This window comes from Rhincodon typus, unplaced genomic scaffold, assembly GCF_021869965.1.
Source record: "Rhincodon typus isolate 14 unplaced genomic scaffold, sRhiTyp1.1 hic_rhity00002767, whole genome shotgun sequence".
Taxonomy (NCBI): Eukaryota; Metazoa; Chordata; class Chondrichthyes; order Orectolobiformes; family Rhincodontidae; genus Rhincodon; species Rhincodon typus.
Genome location: NW_025968405.1, coordinates 1 through 23,162, shown reverse-complemented (window position 1 = coordinate 23,162; position 23,162 = coordinate 1). Strand labels below are relative to the sequence as shown.

General features: G+C 43.5%; 1 protein-coding gene across 1 annotated transcript; it reads left to right on the top strand.

The window, feature by feature from the left end:
* The first annotated feature begins 1,271 nt into the window (after positions 1 to 1,271).
* cenpo (centromere protein O) lies at positions 1,272 to 23,098 on the top strand. Its single transcript, XM_048593394.1, has 6 exons — positions 1,272 to 1,437; positions 1,716 to 1,885; positions 3,897 to 4,029; positions 17,768 to 18,033; positions 19,901 to 20,072; positions 22,831 to 23,098. The coding sequence occupies exons 1-6, from the start codon at positions 1,272 to 1,274 to the stop codon at positions 22,995 to 22,997; spliced, it is 1,074 nt and encodes a 357-aa protein (XP_048449351.1). The 3' UTR covers positions 22,998 to 23,098.
* Positions 23,099 to 23,162: the final 64 nt, after the last annotated feature.

Sequence of the window (23,162 nt, the reverse complement as noted above, 5' to 3'; positions counted from 1 at the left end):
TCTGTGCCCTGAGCTCAGCTCGAGACCACTTGAGGTCTGCACTCTGGGCTCTCGCCGTCACCAATACTGTCCAAGCTCAGGACAGGGTAAGTAAGTTTCAAAAAAAAAAGAGTAAAGAAAGAAAATTGGTTGGAGCAGATGACCTCTGGCACAGGAGCCCTACTCCACCACCATCTTGGACGGGAGTTTTTAAAATCATGAGGGGCATAGATAGGGTGAATGGCAGATGTCTTCTCCAGGGTGGGGAATTTTCAAGACTAGGGGACATATTTTTAAAGTGAGAGGAGAAAGATTTGAGATGTGTGGAAGGAACTGCCAGAGGAGGTGGTGAATGCGAGTATAGTTACAACGTTTAAAAGACATTTAGCTAAGTACATGAATAGGAAAGGTTTGGAGGGATATAGACCAGGTGCGGGCAGGTGGGACTAATTTAGTTTGGGATTATGGTTGGTGTGGGCTGGTTGAACTAAAGGGTCCGTTTCCATGCTGTATGACTTTGAGATAAATAGATTTTTGATCAGCAGGGGACTCAAGGGTTACTGGGAAAGGACAAGGAAGTGGAAGTGAGGAATGTCAGTTCATTATCCTATTGTATGGCGGTGCAGGCTTGAGGGGCTGGACAACCTACTCCTGTTTCTATTTCTTAAAGTCTTATAATCTTCTTATAGTCTTATAATCTAAGAGTAGTGAGGCTGTGCTTCAGTTATGCATTGCATTGGTGAGACTCCATTGGGTGTACTGTGTACAATACTGGTCACCTTACCTATGCAAGGATGTTTATGAGTTGAAAGCAGTTCAGAGGAGGTTTACCAGACTAATACCTGGAATGAGTGAATCCCCTTCAAAGGAAAGGCTGGACAGGCTAGGGCTGTATCCTCTGGAGTTTAGAAGAGTCAGAGGTGACTTAATTTAAGCATATAAGACCCTGATGGGACTTGACCATGTGATGTTGAAAGGATGCTTCCTTTGTGGGAGAACCTGGAGTCAAAAATAAGGGGGTGCCCATTTAAAACAGAGATAAGGAAACAGTTATTTTCTGAGAGGGTTGTAAACCTTTGGAATTCCATTCCTCAAAAGGAACTGGCTGTAGATTCTTTAAGTATTTTTAAGGTAGGGATAGATCGATTGTTGGTTACCAAAAGGGATGGAAGATTATCGGGGATATGCAGGAATGTATAGTTGAGGGTAAAATCAGATTAGCCATGTTCTTACTGAATGGCGGCACACTCTTGAAGGGCTGAGTGACCTACTCTGGTTGCTTGTTCGTTTATATGTTTGTATCCCGGCTCCTGTGCTTGAATCCTTTCACTGTGAAGGCTGAAATTCCATTTGCCTTCTTCAATACCTGCTTCACCTGTATGCTTACTTACAGCAAGTGGTGTACAAGGATACCTGGATCTCATTGCACCACTCCTATCCCAGTCTATCTCCATTCAGGTAAAAATCTGTCTTCCTGTTTTTGCTGCCAAAATGAATAACCTCTCATTTTTCCACATTATACTGCATCCTCTATCTGTTGTGGACTCAGTGATAAAGACTGATCATGACAATGAGGCAATTGCTTTATTGATGTGCCATGTGACTACCTGGATGGGAGAAATTGAACTAGGTGGAGTTTGGTCTTTTGACATGCAGTAATTTAATGTTTGTGTGTAATACTTTGTGTGAAGCATTTCAAAATAAAAAGCAATTCATCCATTTTTTGACTTTTGCAGGTGTACTGGAACACTTGAAGGTGCTGGAGAAATGTGCCAAGAAGCTGGCGTCAGAACAATTAGAAGCACAGCACAGACAGCAGGTTCTAGAACAGGAGAAAACACTGTTGGAAAGACTGAGATCAAAAAGGGATGCTCTGAGGACCAAAGTGATTGCGCAGTCTGCTGGAGTAAGTGAAGGTGTTTAGTAGCTTTAGCTAAAGTATGATACTCAGTCCAAGTCAGAGCCCTGGTTTCAAATCCACAAGGCTCAAATTGTGAGCTTTTTACAGTCCTAAACTCTTTCCAGCTTAACCTACTTGCGTTTATTTTATATGCCTCAGGTAATTAAAGCAAGTATCCATATGCCCTCTTAACTACCATATCCACTTGACTTGCTACTTTCAGTGATCTGTGGATATGCACACCAAGGTTCCTCTGATCTTCAATGCTTTCCAGGATCCCACCATTCAGAGAGTAATCCTTTCCCTTGTTAGTCCTCCTCAAGTGCATTACTTCACACTTTAGCGGGTTGAATTCCATTTGCCACTGCTCTGCCTAGTCAACAAGTCTGTTGGCATCTTTGGCAGTTTATGACTACCCTCTTCACTACAGCAAAGGTTTTATTGACCAGGAGTGTCCGCTTGAACAAGTATTCTGTTTGATCAAGAAGTCTACATAATCGATGTAAAAACATACACTAAGTAATAGGAATGTAATTTGAGGGGTATACATATCACTTTTATACTTTATTTACAGTATAAATCACTTAAATAATAATGCACTTTCCCTTAAATAAACTGGAAAGAGTGCAGAAAAGATTTACTAGGATGCTACCTGTTCTGGAAGATTTGAGTTATAAGGAGAGGTTATAAAACTCAACTGGACTCACCACATTAACAGAGTGGCTACAAGAGCAGGCCAGAAGCTGGGAATACTGCGGCGAGTAACTCACCTACTGATTCCTCAAAGCCTGTCCACCATCTACCAGGCACAAGTTGGGAGTGTGATGGAATACTCCCCATTTGCCTGGATAAGTGCAGCCCCAACAACACTCAAGAAGCTTGGCACCATCCAGGACAAAGCAGCCCGCTTGATTGGCACTACGTTTACTAGCATTCACTCCCTCCACCACTGATGCTCAGTAGCAGCAGTGTGTACTATCTACAAGATGCACTGCAGAAATTCACCAAAGATTCTCAGACAGCACCTTCCAAACCGACGACCACTTCCATCTAGAAGGACAAGGGCAGCAGATATATGGGAACACCATCACCTCCAAGTTCCTCTCCAAGTCACTCACCATCCTGACTTGGAAATATATCGCCGTTCCTTCACTTTAGCTGGGTCAAAATCCTGGAATTCCCTCCCTAATAGCATTGTGGGTCAACCCACAGCAGGAGGACTGCAGCGGTTCAAGAAGGCAGCTCATCACCACCTTCTCAAGGGCAACTAGGGATGGGCAAGAAATGCTGGCCAGCCAGCAACGCCCGCATCCCAAAAATGAATAAAAAAAAGTAAAAAAGGTTGGATAGGCTGGGATTTTTTTCCCTGGAGTGTAGGAGACTGAGGAGTGACGTTATAGAGGTATATAAAATCATGAGAGGCATAGATAAGGGAGATAGCCGTCAGCTTTTCCCCATGGTAAGGGAGTCTAAAACTAGAGGGCATAGGTTTAAGAGGAGAGATACAAAAGGGTCCAGAGAGGCAACTGTTTCACACAGAGGGTGATGAATTTCTAGTTGGGCTGGTAGATGTAGAAGTAAATACAATTTCGCCATTTTAGAAACAATTAGACAGGTAGATAGATGGGATAGGTATGGAGGGATATGGATCAAACATGGGCAAATTGAGAAAACTGGGTGGCATAGGCAAGTTGGGCTGAAGGGCTTGTTTCCATTGCTGTAAACCTCTATGACTAAAGAATAGGAGTGAACCAGATGGGTTTTATGGGAATCAATTATAATTTCATTTCATGGTCACCATTACTGAAATTGGCCTTCAATTCCAGATTCTTACTGAATTGAAATTCTGCTAGCTGCTGTAGTGGGATTTGAACCTGTGTCCCCATAGCAGCACTGGGGGCCAGGAAGATCCAGCTGTTATTTACGATATCGGGTGAAGTGCAGTATTGATTACGATCAGCTTGTAAGAGCTGTTTGTCTGACATTCCCACGCTGACACCAGCTCTCTTATGTGCAGTCCTTGTTAGATATCCTGGCAGAGACACAAACAAACTCAGTGCCACTGCTGGACAAGGTGGATGTCAGTTCCACGTTGCTGAAAGGGAGAGTCAAGACTCTGCAGGACATTCTGGATGCATATAACCTTGCAGGTGAGTTCCCTTTTACCCTTGAACATTACACAACTTACAGGATTTTACTGTTGGATAGTACAAGAGTACCAACTGCACACAGAATTGTTAACCACAATATTAACACTGACTATATGAAAACATGGGTGAAAATAAATAAGAGCAGGAGTGGACAATTTGGCCACTTGACTCTGTCATTCAATGTGATTATGGGTGATTGTCAACCTTAATTCTATTTTCCAAGTCCTGTGATACCCCAAAACTGGCTTAATAATATTCATAGAGTCATAGGGATGTACAGTATTGAAACAGACCCCTCGTCTAACTCATCCATGCCAACCAGATATTCTAAATGAATCTAGTCCCATTTGCCAGCATTTGGACCATATCCCTCTAAAACTTTCCTGGTCACATCTGGATGGGTATGCCTTTTAGATGTAATTGTACTGGCCTCCATCACTTCTACTGGCAGTTCATTCCATACATACACCACGCTGTCTGTGGAAAAAGTTGCCTGTTAGGTCCCTTTTAAATCTTTCCCCTCTCATCTAAAACCTACACCCTCTAGTTTTGGACTTCCCTACCCTGGGAAAAAACCTTGACTATTCACCCTATCCATGCCCCTCATGATCTTATAAACTTCTATAAGGTCACCCCCAACCTCCATCCATAGTGCTTCATAGGAGCATCCATATCACTGGGAAGAGAATTCCAAAGATTTACAACTCTTAGACTGAAGGCGTTTCATTCCTAAATCGTTGTATTCTTGTCCTGAGACTGTACCGCTATGCCTAGATTGCCCAGTCAGAAGAAACAACCTTCTACCCTGTCGAGTACTCTAAATATCTTGTATATTTCAATGAGATCAATTCTCATTCTAAACCCAGAGAATCTGACCTCACTCAGCCTCTCATCATAGGACAACCCTCTCATCCCAGGGACTAATTTAGTGCACCTTTGCTGTGCTGTCTCCAGTGCAAGTAAATATTTCTTTAAATGTTGAGAATAAAGCTGAACACAATATTCCAGACGTGGTCTTACCAAACCCCTGTATAATTGCTCCAATCCTCTTTCAGTAAAGGCTGACCTGACATTTGTCTTCCAAATTTGTTACTGTATCTGCCTCATAACTTAGAGTTACTCAGATAACAGAGGGCAGTGGTGAGAAGCGACTGAGGAGGGTCGGTGAGAAGTCAGCTTGCTCAGCACAACTGAGAAGAGGATCACAAAAGACCCGGTGCTCAATAGGAGAACGATCAGTGAATAGGGCGGAAGTGAAAGCAACTGAGAAGGATTCTGGGAAAAGTAAGCTTGCTCACTATGACTGAGGGGATCACATAAAGAAGGCTCTTTCAATCCATCATATCTGCATTGGCTCCTGAAAGAGTTGATTAAAAGATAGGAAACAGAGGGTAGTTATAGATGGGCATTCTCAGATTGGAGACGAGTTGGAAATCGTGTTCCCAGGGATCGATGTTGGGACCCTTGCTTTTTCTGATTTATAAAAATGATTTGGAGGTGAGTGTTGATGCAAAATCTCTAAATTTGTAGGTGATACTGAGCTTGTGAGAATAGTGAATTGTGAGGAGGATGCTGAGCAACTTCGGAGGGATGTTGACAAGTTGGTCAAATGGTCGGACATCTAGCAGATGAATTTCAATGCAGAGAAATGTGAGGTAATGCATTTTGTTAGAAGAAACAGAGAAAGATAATATAGGCTCAATGGGAACAACTTTGGGGGGAGTACAGGAGTAGAGGAACCTTGGGGTTCATGTGAAGATGGCCAGGCAATGTGAAACAGTTGTTAATTCGGCTTATAGGATCCTTGCGTTTATAAATTGAGGCATAGAATATGAAAGCAAGGAAGTGATGCCACATCTTTGCATCTTTGGTCAGACCACATTTGGAGTATTGTGTTCAGTTCTGAGCACCTTATTTAAGGAAGGTGTTATTATTGTTAAAGCCCTGGAGAGAAATCAAAGGAGATTTACTAGATTGATAAAGGGATGAGGGATTTAGATACAAGGAGCGATTAGAGAAATTGGGCTTATTCTCCTTAAAGCAGAGATTAAGAGGTGACCTCATTGAGATGTTCCAAATTATGAATAATTTTGACAGCGTTAAGAAGGATATTTTGTTTCCACTAGGTGGTATGTCAGTAACTTGGGGTCACAATTTCAAAATGTCAGCAAGAGAGCTAGGAGTGAGATGAGGAAAAACTTCTTACTCTGAGAGTTGTTGGGATTTGGGATGTGTTGCCTGGGAGAATGTGAAGTAAGACTGCATACAAGGTTTCAAAGAGAGCTAGATATATATTTTCAGGAGAATTTAAAAGGCTATGGGAGGTGGGGCCAGAGAATGGGACTGGTTGGATAGTTCTTTGGGAAACAGTACAGACATGTTGGGTCAAAAGGCCTCCTTTTGTACAATAAATTCTATAAAACAAAGAAGTATAGATGCTGGAAATCTGAAATTGCTGAAGAATCTCAGCAGGTGTAGCAGCATCTGTAGAGAGAAAGCAGAGTTAAAGCTTCAAGTCCAGTGACCTTTCTTCAGAACTATTAATAGCTCTGAAATGCTGGTATATATACCTCAAGATGAGATAGGGGGATGGAGTGGGAAGTAATAAGTGAATAGGTGGAGACGGAGCCCAGAGAGAGAGAAATAGTTAGGGAGACAAAGGGATGGATAATGGTAAGCCTGGGAGAAAGAAAAGCTGGTGATGGGAGCAAATCGGAGTGTGAGTTGGCTGTGTTGAAAGCAGCTCATGTCATAACAGGGCTAGGTGTGTGAGGGTGGGTGAAAGACAGAGAGGAAGGTGTTCAGGTTCTAAAATTATTAAGTTTGATATCGAGTCCTGAAGGCTGCTTTGTCCCCAAGCAGAAAGTAAGATGCTGAATTTTGAGTTACTTGTTACCCCCAAGTTACCCAGGTTTGTTTTAACATCAACATTTACAAATTTCACACCTTATAGAAGTATTCTGCTTTTTTATTTTTGCATTGCAAGTGAAGAATCACCATCCAGTCTTGAAATTATATCACAGTTCCTTCACTATTGCTGGGTCAAAATCCTGGAATTGCCTCCCTCATGGCATTGTGGGTCTACCTAAAACACATGGACTGCGGTGGTTCAAGAAGGCAGTTCAGCACCATCTTCTCGAGCAACTAGGAATGGGCAGTAAGTACTGGCCAGGCAGCAATGCCCATGACCCATGAGTGAATATAAAAAGAAAATCTCACTTCCCTACAGTCAGTCTTCCATCTTGTTGCCTACTCCATTAATCTGTCTATAATCTCTGCAGCCTGTGTCACTGCTGTGATATCAAGTGTGTGATTTAAAGAACAAAGAACAAGACAGCACAGGAATGGGCCCTTTGGCCCACCAAGCCTGTGTTGATTTGTAATCTTTATTTAGACACACTATTTATTGCCCCTAGGCAGTTTCTTTCCCTCGTTTGCCTCCTGTTCATGTGTCCATCAGGATATGCCTTAAATGTTGCTAACGTGCCTGCTTCCACCATTTCTACTGGCAGTGTGTTTAAGGCACCCATCACTCCGTGTGTGAAAAATTTTCCCTGCACTTCTCCTCTAAACTTTCCCTGTCTTACCTTAAACCTGTGCCCCCTTGTATTTTACCTTTCCACCCTGGTAAAAAGCTGCTAACTATCCACGTCTCTCATGATTTTGTAGACCTCTATCAGGTCATGACTCGGCCTGTGCCTTTCCAATGATAATAATCTGTGTTTATCCAACATCTCCTCGTACCTAAAACCCTCTAGTCCAAGTAATATCCTGGTAAACCTTCTCTGCACCCTCTCCAAAACATCCATGTCCTTCTGATAGTGTGGCGACCAGAACTGCACACACTATTCTGAATGTGGTCTAACTAAAGTTTTATACAGCTGTAACATAACTTGCAAACCTTTATATTCCACGCCCTGGCCAATGAAGGTAAGTGTGCTGTATATCTTCTTGGCCACCTTAGCCACCTGTGTTGCCACTTTCAGGGATTTGTGGACCTGTGTGTCCAGATTTCTCTGTATGTCAATGGTCCAAAGGATTCTGGCATTTATTGTGTAGTTTGCACCTGAATCTGATTTTCCAAAATGCATCACCTCACATTTGTCCGGATTAAACTCCATCTGCCATTTCTCTGCCTAAATCTGACATCCATCTATATCCTGCTGTATCCTTTGATAGACCTCCTCACTACCTGCAACTCTGCCAATTTTGGTATCATCTGCAAACTTACTATTCAGACCACCTACATTTTGAACAAGTGAACAAAATGTACAAATGAAAAAGGACAGTATAGGAACAGGCCCTTCGGTCCTCCAAGCCTGTGCCGACCATCATGCCCTAATTAATCTAAAAACAAACCTGCCATTTTTCAATCCGTATCCCTCTGTTCGCTCCCTATTCATGTACCCATCTAGGGGCTTCTTAAATCTCTTCCATGTGCCCGCTTCCATGACCTCTTCTGGTAGTGCATTCCAGGCTACTACTACTCTCTGCGTGAAAAACTTCCCTCACACATCTGCCTTAAATTTTCCCCCTCTGACCTTGAACCTGTGCCCCGTTGTAATTGAAACTTCAACACTCGGAAAAAGCCTCTGACTATCAACCCCATTTATGCCTCTCATAATTTTGTAGCCCTCTATCAGGTCTCCTCTTAGCCGCTGTCTTTCCAGTGAAAACAATCCTAATCTTTTTAATCTTGTCTCATAGTCAATGCCCTGGAGACCAGGCAACATCCTGGTGAGCCTTCTCTGTACATTTTCTCAAGCTTTCACATCCTTCTGGTAGTGTGGTGACCAAAACTGCACATAATATTCCAAATACGGCCTAACAAGGATTTTATATAGCTGCAACATGTTTTGCCAACTCTTGTACTCCATGCCCCGGGCGATGCAGGCAAGAATGCCATATGCCTTCTCAGTCACCTTGACTACCTGTGTTGCCATTTTCAGGGAAATATGGACCTGCACGCCCAGATCCATCTGAACATTGGTGTTCTTAAGAGTTCTGCCCTTTACAATATAATTCACACCCAAATTTGATCCTCCAAAATGCATCACCTCGCATTTGTCTGGATTAAATTCTGTCTGCCATTTCTGTGCCCAAGTCACCAATCTATCTATATCCTGTTGTATACTTTCACAGTCGTTGGCACTATCAGCAGCTCCACCAATCTTCGTGTTATCAGCAAACCTGCTTATCAGACCACCCACATTTTCCTCCAGATCATTTGTATATACTACAAACAACAAGGACCTAAGACTGACCCCTGTGGAACACCACTAGTTACCGGTCTCCATTCTGAAAAACATCCTTCCAACACTACCCTCTGTCTTCTATGACCAAGCCAGTTTTCTATCAATCTAGCCAGGCCACCCCGAATCCCTTATGATTTCAGTTTATGTACCAACCTGCCATGTGGGACTTTATCAAATGCCTTACTAAAGTCCATATAAACTACATCCACAGCCCTTCCCTCATCAATTATCTTCGATATCTCTTCAAAAAATCCATCAGGTTGGTGAGACATGACCTTCCCTGGACAAAACCATGCTGCCTGTCACTAACTAGTCCATTTTCCTCCAAATGCGCATATATCTTGTCCGACAGTATCTTCTCCAAGAGCTTCCCCACCACAGACGTCAAGCTCATCGGCTTATAGTTTCCTTGATTATCCCTGCATCCTTCCTTAAATAAAGGAACAACATTGGCTAATCTCCAGTCCTCTGGAACTTCATCTTTGGTCAACGAGGATGTGAAGATATCTGCCAATGCCCCTGCTATTTCCTCCCTTGCCTCTCTGAGTAACCTGGGATAGATCCCATCTGGTCCTTGTCTACCTTAATGCAATTTAGGATTCCCAAAACTTCCTCTTTCAATATGTTGACATTCTCTAGAGTATTCACACACTCGTCCCTGACCTCAGCATTAGTCATGTCCTTCTCCTTGGTGAAAACCGATACAAAGCACTCATTCAGGATCTCCCCCACTTCCTGTGGCTCTACGGATAACTTCCCTCTTTCGTCCTCCCCTTGAGTGGGCCTACTCTTTCCCTTGTTACCCTTTTTCTCCAATCATATGCATAAAAAGCCTTGGGATTCTCCTTGACCCTGTTTGCTAAAGACATTTCACGGCCCCTTCTTGCCTTCCTAATTGCACATTTAGGTTCCTTCCTAATTTCTCTGTACTCCTCCAGGGCTTCGTCAGTTCGTAGCTGCCTAGACTTGTCATGTGCTTCCCCTTTTCTTTTGACTACCCTTACAGTTTCCCCTGTCATCCATGGTTCCTGAATCCTGACATTCCTATCCTTTAGTTTTGAGGGACATGCATGTCCTGCACTTCAGTCAATTGGTTTTTGTTCTAGATCATTTATATTTATTACAAACAACAAAGGCCCCAGCACTGATCCCTGTTGTAGTCACCACTAGTAACTGATCTCCATTCAAAAAAGCAACCTTACACTGTTCCTGTCTGTCTTCTATGACCAAGCCTGTTTCGTATCCATCTGGCTAGCACACCCCAGATCCCATGACACTCTCCCTTTTGTACCAGTCTGCCATGAGGTACCTTATCAAATGCCTTACTAAATTCCATGTAGACTGCATCCACTTTCTGTCCTTCATTAATTATTCTTATCACGTTCTCAATTAACTCAATCAAGTTAGTAAGACATGACTTTCCCCAAACAAATGCACGTTGCCTATCATAACAAGTCCATTCACTTCCAAATGTGAATAAATTCTGTCTCAGTATCTTCTGCAACAGCTTCCCCACCAGTGATGTTAGGCTCACCGACCTGTAATTATCTGAATTATCTCTGTTTTCCTTCTTAAATAAAGGAACAACACTGGCCACGCTCCAGTCCTCTGAAACCTTACCTGAGGTCAAACAGGATGCAAAGATATCTGTTAAGGCCTCATCTATTTCCTTCCTTGCCTCCCAGAGTATCCTGGGATAGATTGCATCCGGACCTGGGGACTTGTCTACCTTAATGCATTTCAAGACACCCAACACATCCTCCTCCGTTATGTTGACCTGCCTGAGAGTATTCACATAACTTTCCCTAACCTCAGCATCCCTCATATCCCTCTCTTTAGTGAATACCAATGTAGCGCACTCATTAAGAATCTCGCCTACTTCCTCTGGCTCTACACATAACCTCCCTCCTTTATCCTTCATGGGCCTACACCTTCCCTAGCTACCCTCTTGCTCCTAATATATGTATAAAATGCCTTGGAATTCTCCTTAACCCTGCTGGCCAAGGACATTTCATGGCCCCTTTAGCCCTCCTAATCCTCAGTTTGAGCTCCTTCCTACTTTCTCTATATTCTTCAAGGACTTGGTCAGTTTTCAGTTGCCTGGGCCTTAGGTATATTTCCTTTTTTGTCTAAGCTGATAATGTGGCCTATTGTACAAAGTTCCTGAATCCTGCTGTTCTGTCCTACATTTTCACAGGAACATACCTGTCCTGCACTCTCATCAACTAGTCTTTAAAAGACTTCCACGTCAGATGGGTATTTACCCTCAAACAGCCGCTCCCAATCCACATTGTCTAATTCTTGCCTAATTTGATTATAGTTGGCCTTCCCCCAATTTAACACCCTCATTCAGGGTCCACTTTTGACCTTATTTATAAGTATTCGAAAACGTAGGGAATTATGGTTACTATTACTAAAATGCGCCCCCAATGAAACTTTGATCACCTGACCTGCTCATTTCCCAATACCAGGTCCAGTATGGCCCCTCTTCTTGGACAATCCACATACTGTTTCAAAAAACCCTCCTGGACACACCTAACAAATTGCTCCTCATCCAAATCCCCGGCTTTGAGGGAGTCCCAGTCAATATGGCGGAAGTTAAAATCACCTACCACAACAAGTTATTTTCACATTTTTCCAGAATCTGACAACATATCTCTTCCTCTATTTCTTGCTGGCAGCTGGGAGGTCTGTAGTACAGTCCCACTATTGTGATTGCACCCTTCCTAATTTCCTGAGTTCCACCCATAATGTCTTGCTGCAAGATCCCTTCACGGTATCTTCCCTGAACACAGCTATGATATGCTCCCTGTAACTCCTCCACCTCTTTTATTTCCCCCTCTACTTTATCTAAAACATAGCTATCCTGGAACATTAAGCTGCCAGTCCTGTCCCTCTTTCAACCATGTCTGTGTGGTACAAAATCATAATTGCATACATTCATTCAGGCTCTAAATTCATCTGTCTTATCTGTTATACTTCTTGTATTGAAGTCCAAGCCTCCAGTTCCACTGAACTCAGCAACCTCTCCCTGACTGCTCTTTGTCTTAGCTATATTTGCCTCAGTCTCGAGCTCTTCCCCAGTCTCTATACTCTTGAACTTCTGCTCCAGTTCCCACCCCCCGCCACACTACTTTAAACCCTTCCGATTGGCACTATCAAACTTTACTGCCAGGATATTGGTGCCTCTCCGGTTTAGGTGCAACTGTCCTAGGAAGTAATCCTGAGATGACTGCCCTGAAGGTCCTGCTTTTTAAATTACTACCCAAGCCCCTAAATTGTCGTTGCACGACCTTGTCATTCTTTCAATGTGGATGATGACTTTTGTCTGTTTACCCTCCAGTTTTAGAATGCCTCATACCTGCTCAGAGACTTCCATGATCTTGACACCAGGGAGGCAACGTACCATCCAGGACTGTCTCTCGTGGTCACAGAAGTGCATATCTGCACCCCTGGCTATTGAGTCTCTAATTACTATTGTTCTACTACACTTTGTCCCTCCCCTCAGTACAGCAGGGCTAGCCATGGTGCCACTGCTCTGGCTGCTGCTGCTGTCACCCAATGGACCATGCCCATCATCAATCTCCAAAATGGAATATTTGTTTGACAGGGGGCAGTTGCAGGGGGCTCCTGCACTGCCTGCCCTATCTAGTGGTCACCCATCTACCTTCCTGTACCTTGGGTGTGACCATATTTCTATAACTTCTTTCAATGGCACTTTTCGCTATTTGTGTGCTCCTTAGTGTCTCTTGCTGCCGCTGAAGCTGATCCGTTCCCTCGGTGAGCAGCTGAAGCTGTGTACACTTCCTGCAGATGTCGTTATCAGGGATGCTGTCAGCGTCCATGATTTACTACATCTCATAGGCGGAACACAAAACCCCAACCACTGACATGACTAACCTTCTATTCACTGTTAGATTATAAGCTAAATTTTAATTAACTACTTAAAAATTACAGTTATTACTTTCTAACAAATAGCTCCCCCCACCCCAAACTCACTATCTGAACTCCCTAACCAGAAGATGAACTAACTGTAGTAACCCTTTAAGAAGTCTGAGACACAGTTATCCTGTACTGCAGTGAGATTCCTTCACCTGAAGCACCAAGGGAATGAATGAATTAACATAAACTTGCAACAACAACAAGTTGCTGGAAAAGCTTAACAGGCCTGGCAGCAATCTGTGAAGAGAAATCAGAGTTAATGTTTTGGGTCTGGTGACCCTTTCCCAGAGCTGATGGAAGCTAGGAAATTGTTGGTTTATATATAGAAGATAGGGTGGGGCAAGGGGGTAAGGAGTAAACAATAGGTGGGGATAGAGCCCAAAGGGAGAGAAAAGCAGTTGGACAGACAAAGGAATAGATAACGATCTGGCTAGGAGGGTGAATAGCTGTTAATGAAGACTCTTAATGGCTAACAGTAGATGGTGCGTAATGACAGACTGTGTGATAGCAAGGCCTGTTGTATGGGGTAGGGAGCTAGGACATGGAGAAGTTCTGGCCCAAAAATTATTGAACTCGATATTGAGTCCAGAGGGCTGCAGGGTCCCCAAGCAGAAAATGAGGCGGTGTTCTTCCAGCTTGCGCAGAGCTTCGCTGGAGCACTACAGCAAGCCTGAGACAGAGATGTTAGCCAGGGAACAGGGTGGTGTGTTAAAGTGGCAGGCAACTGGAAGCTCAGGATCATTTCTGCGGGCAGAATGTAGATGTTCTGCGAAGCAGTCACCCAATCTACGCTTCGTTTCCGCCAATGTAGAAGAGACCATGCTGTGAGCAGTGAATGCAGTAGACTAGATTGTGTGAAATGCTGCTACACCTGGAAGTTATGTTTGGGCCCTGAGGACGGAGGAGGTAAATAGACAGGTGTTACACCTATGGCAGTTGCAGGGGAAGGTGCCTTGGGGTTGTGGGGGGTGGTATTGTGAGTGAAGGAAGAGTGGACCAGGGTATCCTGGAGGGAACGGTCTCTGCGGTAGGTGGACAAGGGAGGGGATGGGAGGGGAGTATGTGTCCGACGGTAGCATCCCATTGGAGGTGGCAAAAATGGCAGCTGATGAACTTCAGGATGTGGATGCTGGTGGGATGGTAGGTAAGGACAAGGGGAACCCTATTGCTGTTGCGGGAGAGAAGAAGGCAGAAATGCGGGAGATGGGTTGGGCCCTGTTGACAACGGTGCTGGGCAATCCTTGGTTGAGGAAGAAGGTGGACATTTTGGAGGCTCCCTTGTTGAAGTTGGTCTCATTGGAATATATGTGATGGAGCCAGGGAACTAGGAGAATAGAATGGAGTATTTACAGGAAGCAGGATGTGACGATGTATAGTCCAAGTAGCTGTGGGAGATGGTGAGTTTATAGTGGATATTAGTGGCCAGTCTATCCCCAGAAATGGAAACAGAGATGTCAAGGAAGGAGAGGAGCCAGAGATAGATCAGGTGAAAGTGATGGCAGGTTGGAAATTGGAAGTGAAATTGATGAATTTTTTCCAGTTTCAGACAAGAGAGGGAAGCAACACCGATGATATCATCGATATATCGGAGAAAGAGTTGAGGGAAGGGTCCAGAATAGGACTGGAACAAGAAATATTCCACATACCCCACAAAGACAAACCAGCACTGACCAATCAGAAATTGTTCTTCCTTTTTCCCTGCGATGTCAGCAGGATGCCTCCCTGAGATGCATGGCTGCTGGCTCCTCCTGAAAGGCACTGGCCTAAACTGAAACTAGGCTCAAGAATACCGTGCTCAATTGTAAATCTTCTTTGGTATTGGCCCCTTCCTCCGGTTCCTGCTGCTGGCTCCTCCTGAAAGGAACGTGCCTGAACCAAAACTGAAATTCGATTTATAATATAATTCATTTTTCAGTTTGGACTTTTGAATTTAAGCTAGTGGCATATAGGGTTTCTGTGTGGCTGAAGGGGTTTATGTTTAACTTATATCTGTAGCTGTGGTGATTTCTTTGAAAACACAGTGAGCGAGAAGTGGACAGTAGTGGGTTTTTGTTTTGGGAGAAATTTGAGTGAACAAATAATTGAACACTGGATTCCAATTTAGAAGGTCAGGGATTGATTTCTTTTGATTAGGAGAAACACCCATAGCTTGGGAAAAGTAAGTTGTTTTTTGTTTTAGTTTGAGCAGTGACTCAGCTGAAGCTAGATGTGTAGCGCACTTGCTCCTGAGAAAAGGACAGGATAGTTAGAATTGTTAAGAAATAGAATTTTTTTTGAAGCTGAGAAAATTTAAGCTTAGTTGTATGCAGACCCCAGGAAAAGGCTAACAGATTCTTGAGACTGGGACAATTAAATTAAGCTTTATAGGGGCGATAGAGAAGAGAATTCTCTCTAGTGTGAATACTATAAAGGGGTGCTTTTTGGATTGCTAGAATATTTTTATTGTGTATTTCAAAATCTTTAAATATGTATTTTCTACGAATAGTATAGTTTATTCTGTTTTATGTTGAGGCAGATTTCTGTACATGATAGAGTTGCCCAGTAATAATACCATTTGGAATCACAAGACTATACTTATACACAGACTAACTATAGACACTACATCCAGCTCTGACTATGAACATATTGCATCTCGTATGTACTGACTCCTGGCCAAAATCCAGAGCAAGCTGTGAACCTGCACAGAGAGCTTTAGGACTTGCTCACTTGAAGCATGACATGTTAATTGACAAATTAAGATGCAACTAGATGACAGTAATGTGAGCTATAACAACTTCAACTTAACTGTATTAAGCAAATCTCACCACTCTATTTGGAGTATCGGTAGCATAAGTAAAAGCTGTCTAATTCAAAGCTCTCCAGCTTGTCTAACTTAGTGGAATAGGGATGAGCTAAAACAGGTTTAAGTGATCTTTATGTTGGGAGAGAATGTTGAACTTGGACTAAGTGCATTCCAATGATCATTAAACACTAACCGAAAAAATAGATAGTAAGTGACATAGAGTCACAGAGTCATGGAAACAGACTCTTTGGTCCAACTTGTCCATGCCGACCAGACGTCCTAAATTAATCTAGTTACACTAGCCAGCATTTGGACCATATCTCTCTCAACCCTCCCTATTCATATACCCATCCAGATGCCTAATAAATGTCATTGTACCAGCCTCCACCACTTCGTCTGGCAGCTCGTTCCGTATGTGCACCACTCTCTGTGTGAAAATATTGCCCCTTAGGTACCTTTTAAATCTTTCCCCTCTCACCTAAAACCTACGTCCTCTAGTTTTGGAGCCCGCTACCCTGGGGAAAATACCTCGACTATTCACCCTATCTATGATTTTATAAACTTCTATAAGATCACCCCTCAGCCCATGACACTCGAGGGAAAATACCCCCAGCCTATTCAGTCTCTGCCTATGGTTCAAGCCCTTCAACCCTGACAACATCCTTGTAAATCTTTTCTGAACTCTATCAAGTTTCACAACATCCTTCCCATAGCAGGGAGACTAGAATTGAATACAGTATTCCAAAAGTGGCCTAACGAATGATTGTACAGTTGCAACATGACCTCCCAACGCCTAGATTTAATGCACTGACCACAAAAGGCAAGCATACCAAATGCCTTCTTCACCATGCTGTTTACCTATGACTCCACTCTCAGGGAACTATGATCCTGCACTCCAAAACTTCAGAACACTCGCCGGGACCTTACCATTGAGTGTATAAGTCCTCCCCTGGTTTGCCTTTCCAAAATGCAGCACCTCACATTTATGTAAACTAAACTCCATCTACCACTCCTCAGCCCATTGGCCCATCTGTTCAAGGTTCGAATTTATTCTGAGGTGACATTCTTGGCTGTCCACTATAGCATCTGCAAACTTACTCACCATACCTCCTATGTTCACATCCAAATCATTTATATAAACAATGAAACCAGTGGAGCCAGCAGTGATCCTTGTGGCACAATGTTGATCACAGGCCTCCAGTCTGAAAAGCAACCTTTCGCCACCACCCTGTGTCTCCTACCTCAGAGCTAGTTTTGTATCCAAATGGCTAGTTCTCCCTCCGTGTGATCTAACCTTGCTAAGCAGTCTACTATGTGGAAACCTTATTAAATGCCTTACAGAAGTTCACATAGATCACATCCACCACTCTGCCTTCTTCAATTCTCTTCATTACTTCTTCAAAAAACTCAATTAAGTTAGTGAGACACACATATTTTATAAGTCAACCCTGTTTCAGGAAAAATACCTAAAGCTTTCAAGGTCAGATCGTACACGATCTGCGGTTTGGTTTTATCATAACTGTGGATTCCGTTTACTCTTTTAAGTTAAATTATTTCCAGCCAGCCTACTTGGAGAACCTTTGTCTTTTCATGGCATATTGTAATTTAGTGGATAGATTAAGGCCACTTGCCCCGATACCGATGTTGGATTTAGGTGAAGTATAACAGAGAAACTCGGACATCAGAAGGAGAGGCAAGAAAGTCTGTTTGAATGGTCGCTGCTGGTTACTATTATTGCACTTTTTCCATCTCTATGTAGGAGTTAGTGTGAAGGTGACAGAGCCAAGCTCCACATTCGTTTTCTGTATCAGCACTGCATATGAGGGCATCTACCTAGACTCCTATTACCTGGACATTCAGACCAAGCAGCCACGCAAAATAATTCGGCACAACATACCTGCCTTCATCCCTCTGGAGCAGACAGCTCGCAAGTACCTGCAGAATGACCTGCGACAATTCATGGATGTGCTGCGCGATGCTCTGAATGCCTATGCCAGTAGAAGATATCAGGTGGAGCAGTTACAGGTATAATTGGTACACAGTGATTCAGCTGCAGGCGACAGATAGAATTAAACACCCTCTACTATTTTAAACTGAAAGTAAACATGAAGTAATGCCTTCTGTACTCTCTACACTCACCCCTCAAAAACTTCCAGAACAGGCACAGCAGTGGGTGAGATACAGAGTAAAGCTCTCTCTGCTCTTTTAAACTGAAAGTAAACAGAAGGTAACGGTGGCACGGTGGCTCAGTGGTTAGCACTGCTGCCTCACAGCGCCAGGGACCCAAGTTCAATTCCACCCTCGGGTGACTGTCTGTGTGGAGCTTGCGCATTCTCCCCGTGTCTGCGTGCGTTTCCTCCGGGTACTCCAGTTTCCTCCGGGTACTCCAGTTTCCTCCGGGTACTCCAGTTTCCTCCCACAGTCCAAAGATGTGCAGGTTAGGTGGATTGGCAATGCTAAATTGCCCGTAGTGTTCAGGGATGTGTATCTTAGGTGGGTTATAAGGGGATAGGTCTGGGTGGGATGCTCCAAGGGTCGGTGTGGACTTATTGGGCCAAAGGGCCTGTTTCCACACTGTAGAGATTCTATATCTGTAAAGCTTTCTCAACACTGTTGCCATCAACCATACCCAGGACAGGGACAGCACTGTACTCTTTTAAACAGAAAGTAACGCTCCCTCTATACTGCCCCCATCAAACATCCCCAGGACGGTTCAGCCCAGGGCTAGTTTCTAATAAAGTGCCATATATGTTACTGGACGTGTAATCCGGGGGCATAAATTAAAATCCAACTCCAGCAGCTGAGGATTCAAATTGGGTAAATTAAGTAGATTGGCGATGTAAAGTGGTCTTCACAATAATGATCGCATGATAAATGAATTATTGTGAAAACCTGTCTTATTCATTAAAATCTGCACCCCAGATTTATCCAGACTAACCTACATGTGATTCCAGCAAGCCACTTGGTTGTCAAAAAGACAGCTTCCCACCAACTTCTCTAGGGCATTTAGAGGTGGACAGTAAGTTCTGGTCTTGCCAGCGATGTCCATATCCTGTGAATGAAAGTTTCCTCTGTGCTCTTTCAGCAAACATTCATAGAGTAGGTACAAAAGAGTTCAAAGCTTTCCATGTGAGGAGGCAGTGGCACATTGGTAATTATAGAATTATATAGTACAGAGAAGGGGAAGTGACAATCTAGTCGTATTATCACTGTACTGCCAATCCAGAGACCCAGGGAATGTTCTGGCAACCCAGGTTCAGATCCCGCCATGGCAAGTAGTGGAATGACTGAGTATGTGTGCGCCCACTGTCGCTTGTCGTAAATGCCCATTTGCATCACTAAATTCCTTAGCAAAGGAAATCTGCCACCTTTACCTGGTCTGGTCTACATATGATTCCAGGTTCTGCTATCTTGACTGCCATCTGGACAATTAGGAATGAGCAAAACAAAAATGGACCCACATACAACGACAAATATATAAAAAAAGAACACATGGCCATTACCACCGAGAAGGATAAAGGATGAGGGGAACTGATACATGCAAACACCACCTCCAAGCCACTTGCTATCCTGATTTGGAAAGATATCGCCATTCTGGAACTCTCTTTCTAATGGCATTGTAGGTATCCCTGCATCCCCATGGACTGTACTGGTTCAAAAAGATGGCTCACCACCATGTTTTCAAGGTTAATTCAGGATTGGCAACAAATGTTGGGCCAGACAAGGATACCTACATTATTTGAAAAAAATAAACAAAAAGTACAATGTAAAGCTTCTAATTAAGCACTCCGGACTGGTAGAACACAAATTAGGAACAGAATGAACCTACCGCTATACTGCAGACTGATAGGTTTATAATAAGCTAAACACTAACGATGATACTCTTTCCCAGATGCACTACCATACGTCCCTGACAGGCCAGATACAGAAGAATGCTGCGTATAACTTGCTGAAATTCCAGTATCCCATTCAGTGTGGGGACATGCATCATGACGTTCAGGTGAAACTGGTATATGAGGATCTTGCATGCTACCTTCCGACTGGAGTCATACTCACATGTACGGGTAAGAACAAACAGGAGTTGGATCCCAATATATGGTAATTATACACTTCAGAACAGGTATAGCATGGGGTTAGATACAAAGAGCCCTCTACACTGTCCTCATCGAACACTGCAAGGACAGGGACAGCATGGAGTTAGTTACAGAGTAAAGCTCCCTCTTCACTGTCCCCGTCAAATACCCTGGACAGGTATAGCATGGGGATAGATGCAGAGTAAACTGAAAGTAAAGCTTCATCTATGGTTTTAAAGTGAAGGTAAAGCTACCTCAACACTGTTTCCATGAAACACTCCCAGGATAGGTACCTCATGAGGTTAGACACAGAGTAAAACTCCCTCGACACTGTCTTGGAGTCAGTAGGACTGCAGATGCGGGAAGCCAGAGTCTTTAGATGTGAAGCTAGAAAAGCACAGCAGGTCAGACAGCATCCGAGGAACAGGAAAGTCAATGTTTCGGGCTGAAACCATCAGTCAGGACTGGGCTGATGAACGGTTTCGGCCCGAAACGTTGACTTTCCTGCTCCTTGGATGCTGTTTGACCTGCTATGCGTTTCCAGCTTCCTATCTCTTTACTGTCCCTATCAAACATTCCCTGGACAAACATGGCCCAAGTCAAAATCCCTCCCAAATGGAATTGTCAGTGCCTCTACACCAAATGAACTGCAGCATTTCAAGAAGGTGGCTCATGACTACTTTTTCAAGGGTAACTAGAGATGGACAATAAATACTACCCTAGCCCTAGGACACTGACATCCCATGAATTAATAGAAAATAATCAACAGCTGGAAGCATTGACATTAATCTCCTCATATTACATGTGTTAGTCTTAGTGAGTGGGGGAGGGGATTGAGTGAGGATGAAAGAGAGTGGTATCAGACAACACACCTGGTAAAATGTGAACAGTTTTTGTCCTTTTATCTAAGGAAAGATATACTGGCATGGCAGGCATTCCAAAGGTCCACTAGGCTGATGCCAGGTATGGAGGGGACTGTCAGGTGAGGAGAAGTTGAGTAGGTTGGGCCTGTATGTATTGGAATTTAGGAAAATGAGACATGACCCTATTGAAATATACAAAGTTCTTCAGGGACTCGACAGGGTAGATGTGGAAAAGTTGTTTCCCCTTGTGGGAAAGTCTGGCACCATATAACATAATCTCAAAGTAAGGGATCACCCAATTAACACAGAGCTGAAGAATTTCTTCTGTTAGAGGGTTGTGAATCTGTGGAACCACCCCAACGCCCACAAGCAAAGCTGTGTTAGGACACTATTTAAATGGGCCAGAACACACTGCAACACCCCGGAATTACGCAGGAAAGAGGAAGAGCACCTATACAAAATCCTCGCTATAAACTGATATCCCTGCAACTTTATCCCCAGATGCCTACTAAACAGACACAACAGGAAGGTACAGTACGCCCTAACACACTGGCCGTACTGTCATACATCAAGAACATATTGGAACTGACAACAAGACTCCTAAGACCACTAGGAATCATGGTGACCCACAAGCCCACAGCCACACTACGACAAACACTCACAAGGATTAAAGACCCCATTCCAACAACGCGCAGAACCAACGTGGTTTACAAAATACCTTGCAACGACTGCCAAAAACATTACATCGGAAAGACAGGAAGGAAACTAGCCATCAGAATACATGAACATCAACTAGCAGCAAAGTGGCACGACGAACTCTTCTTAATATCGGTACACTCAAGACAATGAAGGCCATCACTTTAACTGGGACAAGGTAACCGTAGTAACCCAAGCCAAAAATAGACACGCACAGGAATTCCTAGAGGCATCGTTCTCCACTCATGATGCAAGCAACAATTGGACTCCATATACAAACCCATAGAGATCAAAACTGGAAATGACTGTACTCCCCATAACGGACCAAACAGTATAAATTCCAAGCAGAGTAGAATAACATCGCTTCATCGGAGGCTCCACTGATGATGTCACCTAGCATTTTGACGAAACCTCTGAATGAGAACAAGCCAGCTCGGCGAGCAAGTCAACAACCTCATCCACAACCCAAGCTACAGATCTTTGCCAAAACTTTGATCAGATTGGTCTCTTTAGAGCAGAGAAGGCTGAGAGGGACCTGGTTGAAGTATATAAGATTGAGGGCTTGGACAAGGTGGATGTAAAGCAGCTGTCCCCTTAGTTGAAGGGTCAATAACAAGGGAACATAATTTTAAAGTGAAAGGTAGGACATTTAGAATGGATTGGAGGGAAAGAATTTTCATCCAGAGGTTGGTGGGAATCTGGAATGCACTGCCTGGGAGGGTAGTTGAGGTGAGAAACCTCACCTTTAAAAAGTACGTGGATGAGCACCTGTAAGTGTCATAACATTCATCGCTATGGGCAAAAGCTGGAGTGGCATTAGTGTCAATTTAGAGTAGCTTTTATTAGTGTAGACTGTATTCCCAAAGGATTTCTCCCAAACTGTACGATTCTATGAGACATTGTTGAGGAGGATTGAGTCTGAAGTTAGCTGCCTAAGAGTGTGGTGGCAGCAGGTTTAATTGAAACATTGAAAATGGAGTTGGACTGTTATTTGAAGAAACGATGTGTGCAGGGTTACAGGTAGAAGGCAAAAGAAAGACACTTAGTGAGGTGCTCATTTGGAGAGACGACACAGATACAATGCGTTAAATGGCCACCTTTTGCAATGTAACATGTCTGAGATTCTGACAATGAAAAGTGTGAGAGTTCACATTTGTCCTTCTCACTGCAACTGCCTTACTTTGTACCAGGAGCAGATTCAGAATCCATGAGGACAAAATTAGAAAGTCACCAGCAACTCTTCCAAAACATGGAACTTCATCGAGTATTTGACAGCTTGAGGATGCAGCAAGAAGCAGTTGTATCAAGCAGCAGTCTCCGTGCAGTACATGGTTCGGCCAGTCCTTCCAGTCACTGAGTGCCACGTTCTTCGACAACCACAGCACGAAGAGGATGCAAATAGGGTTTATCTTGATGTTTTGAACTATTCCTCAATTAAAGGGCTGACTGATGCTGTAATTTTTAACCATTTTCTATATCTTGTTCAAACTGGAGTAGGGGTCATTTTTTGTTAATGGGATGT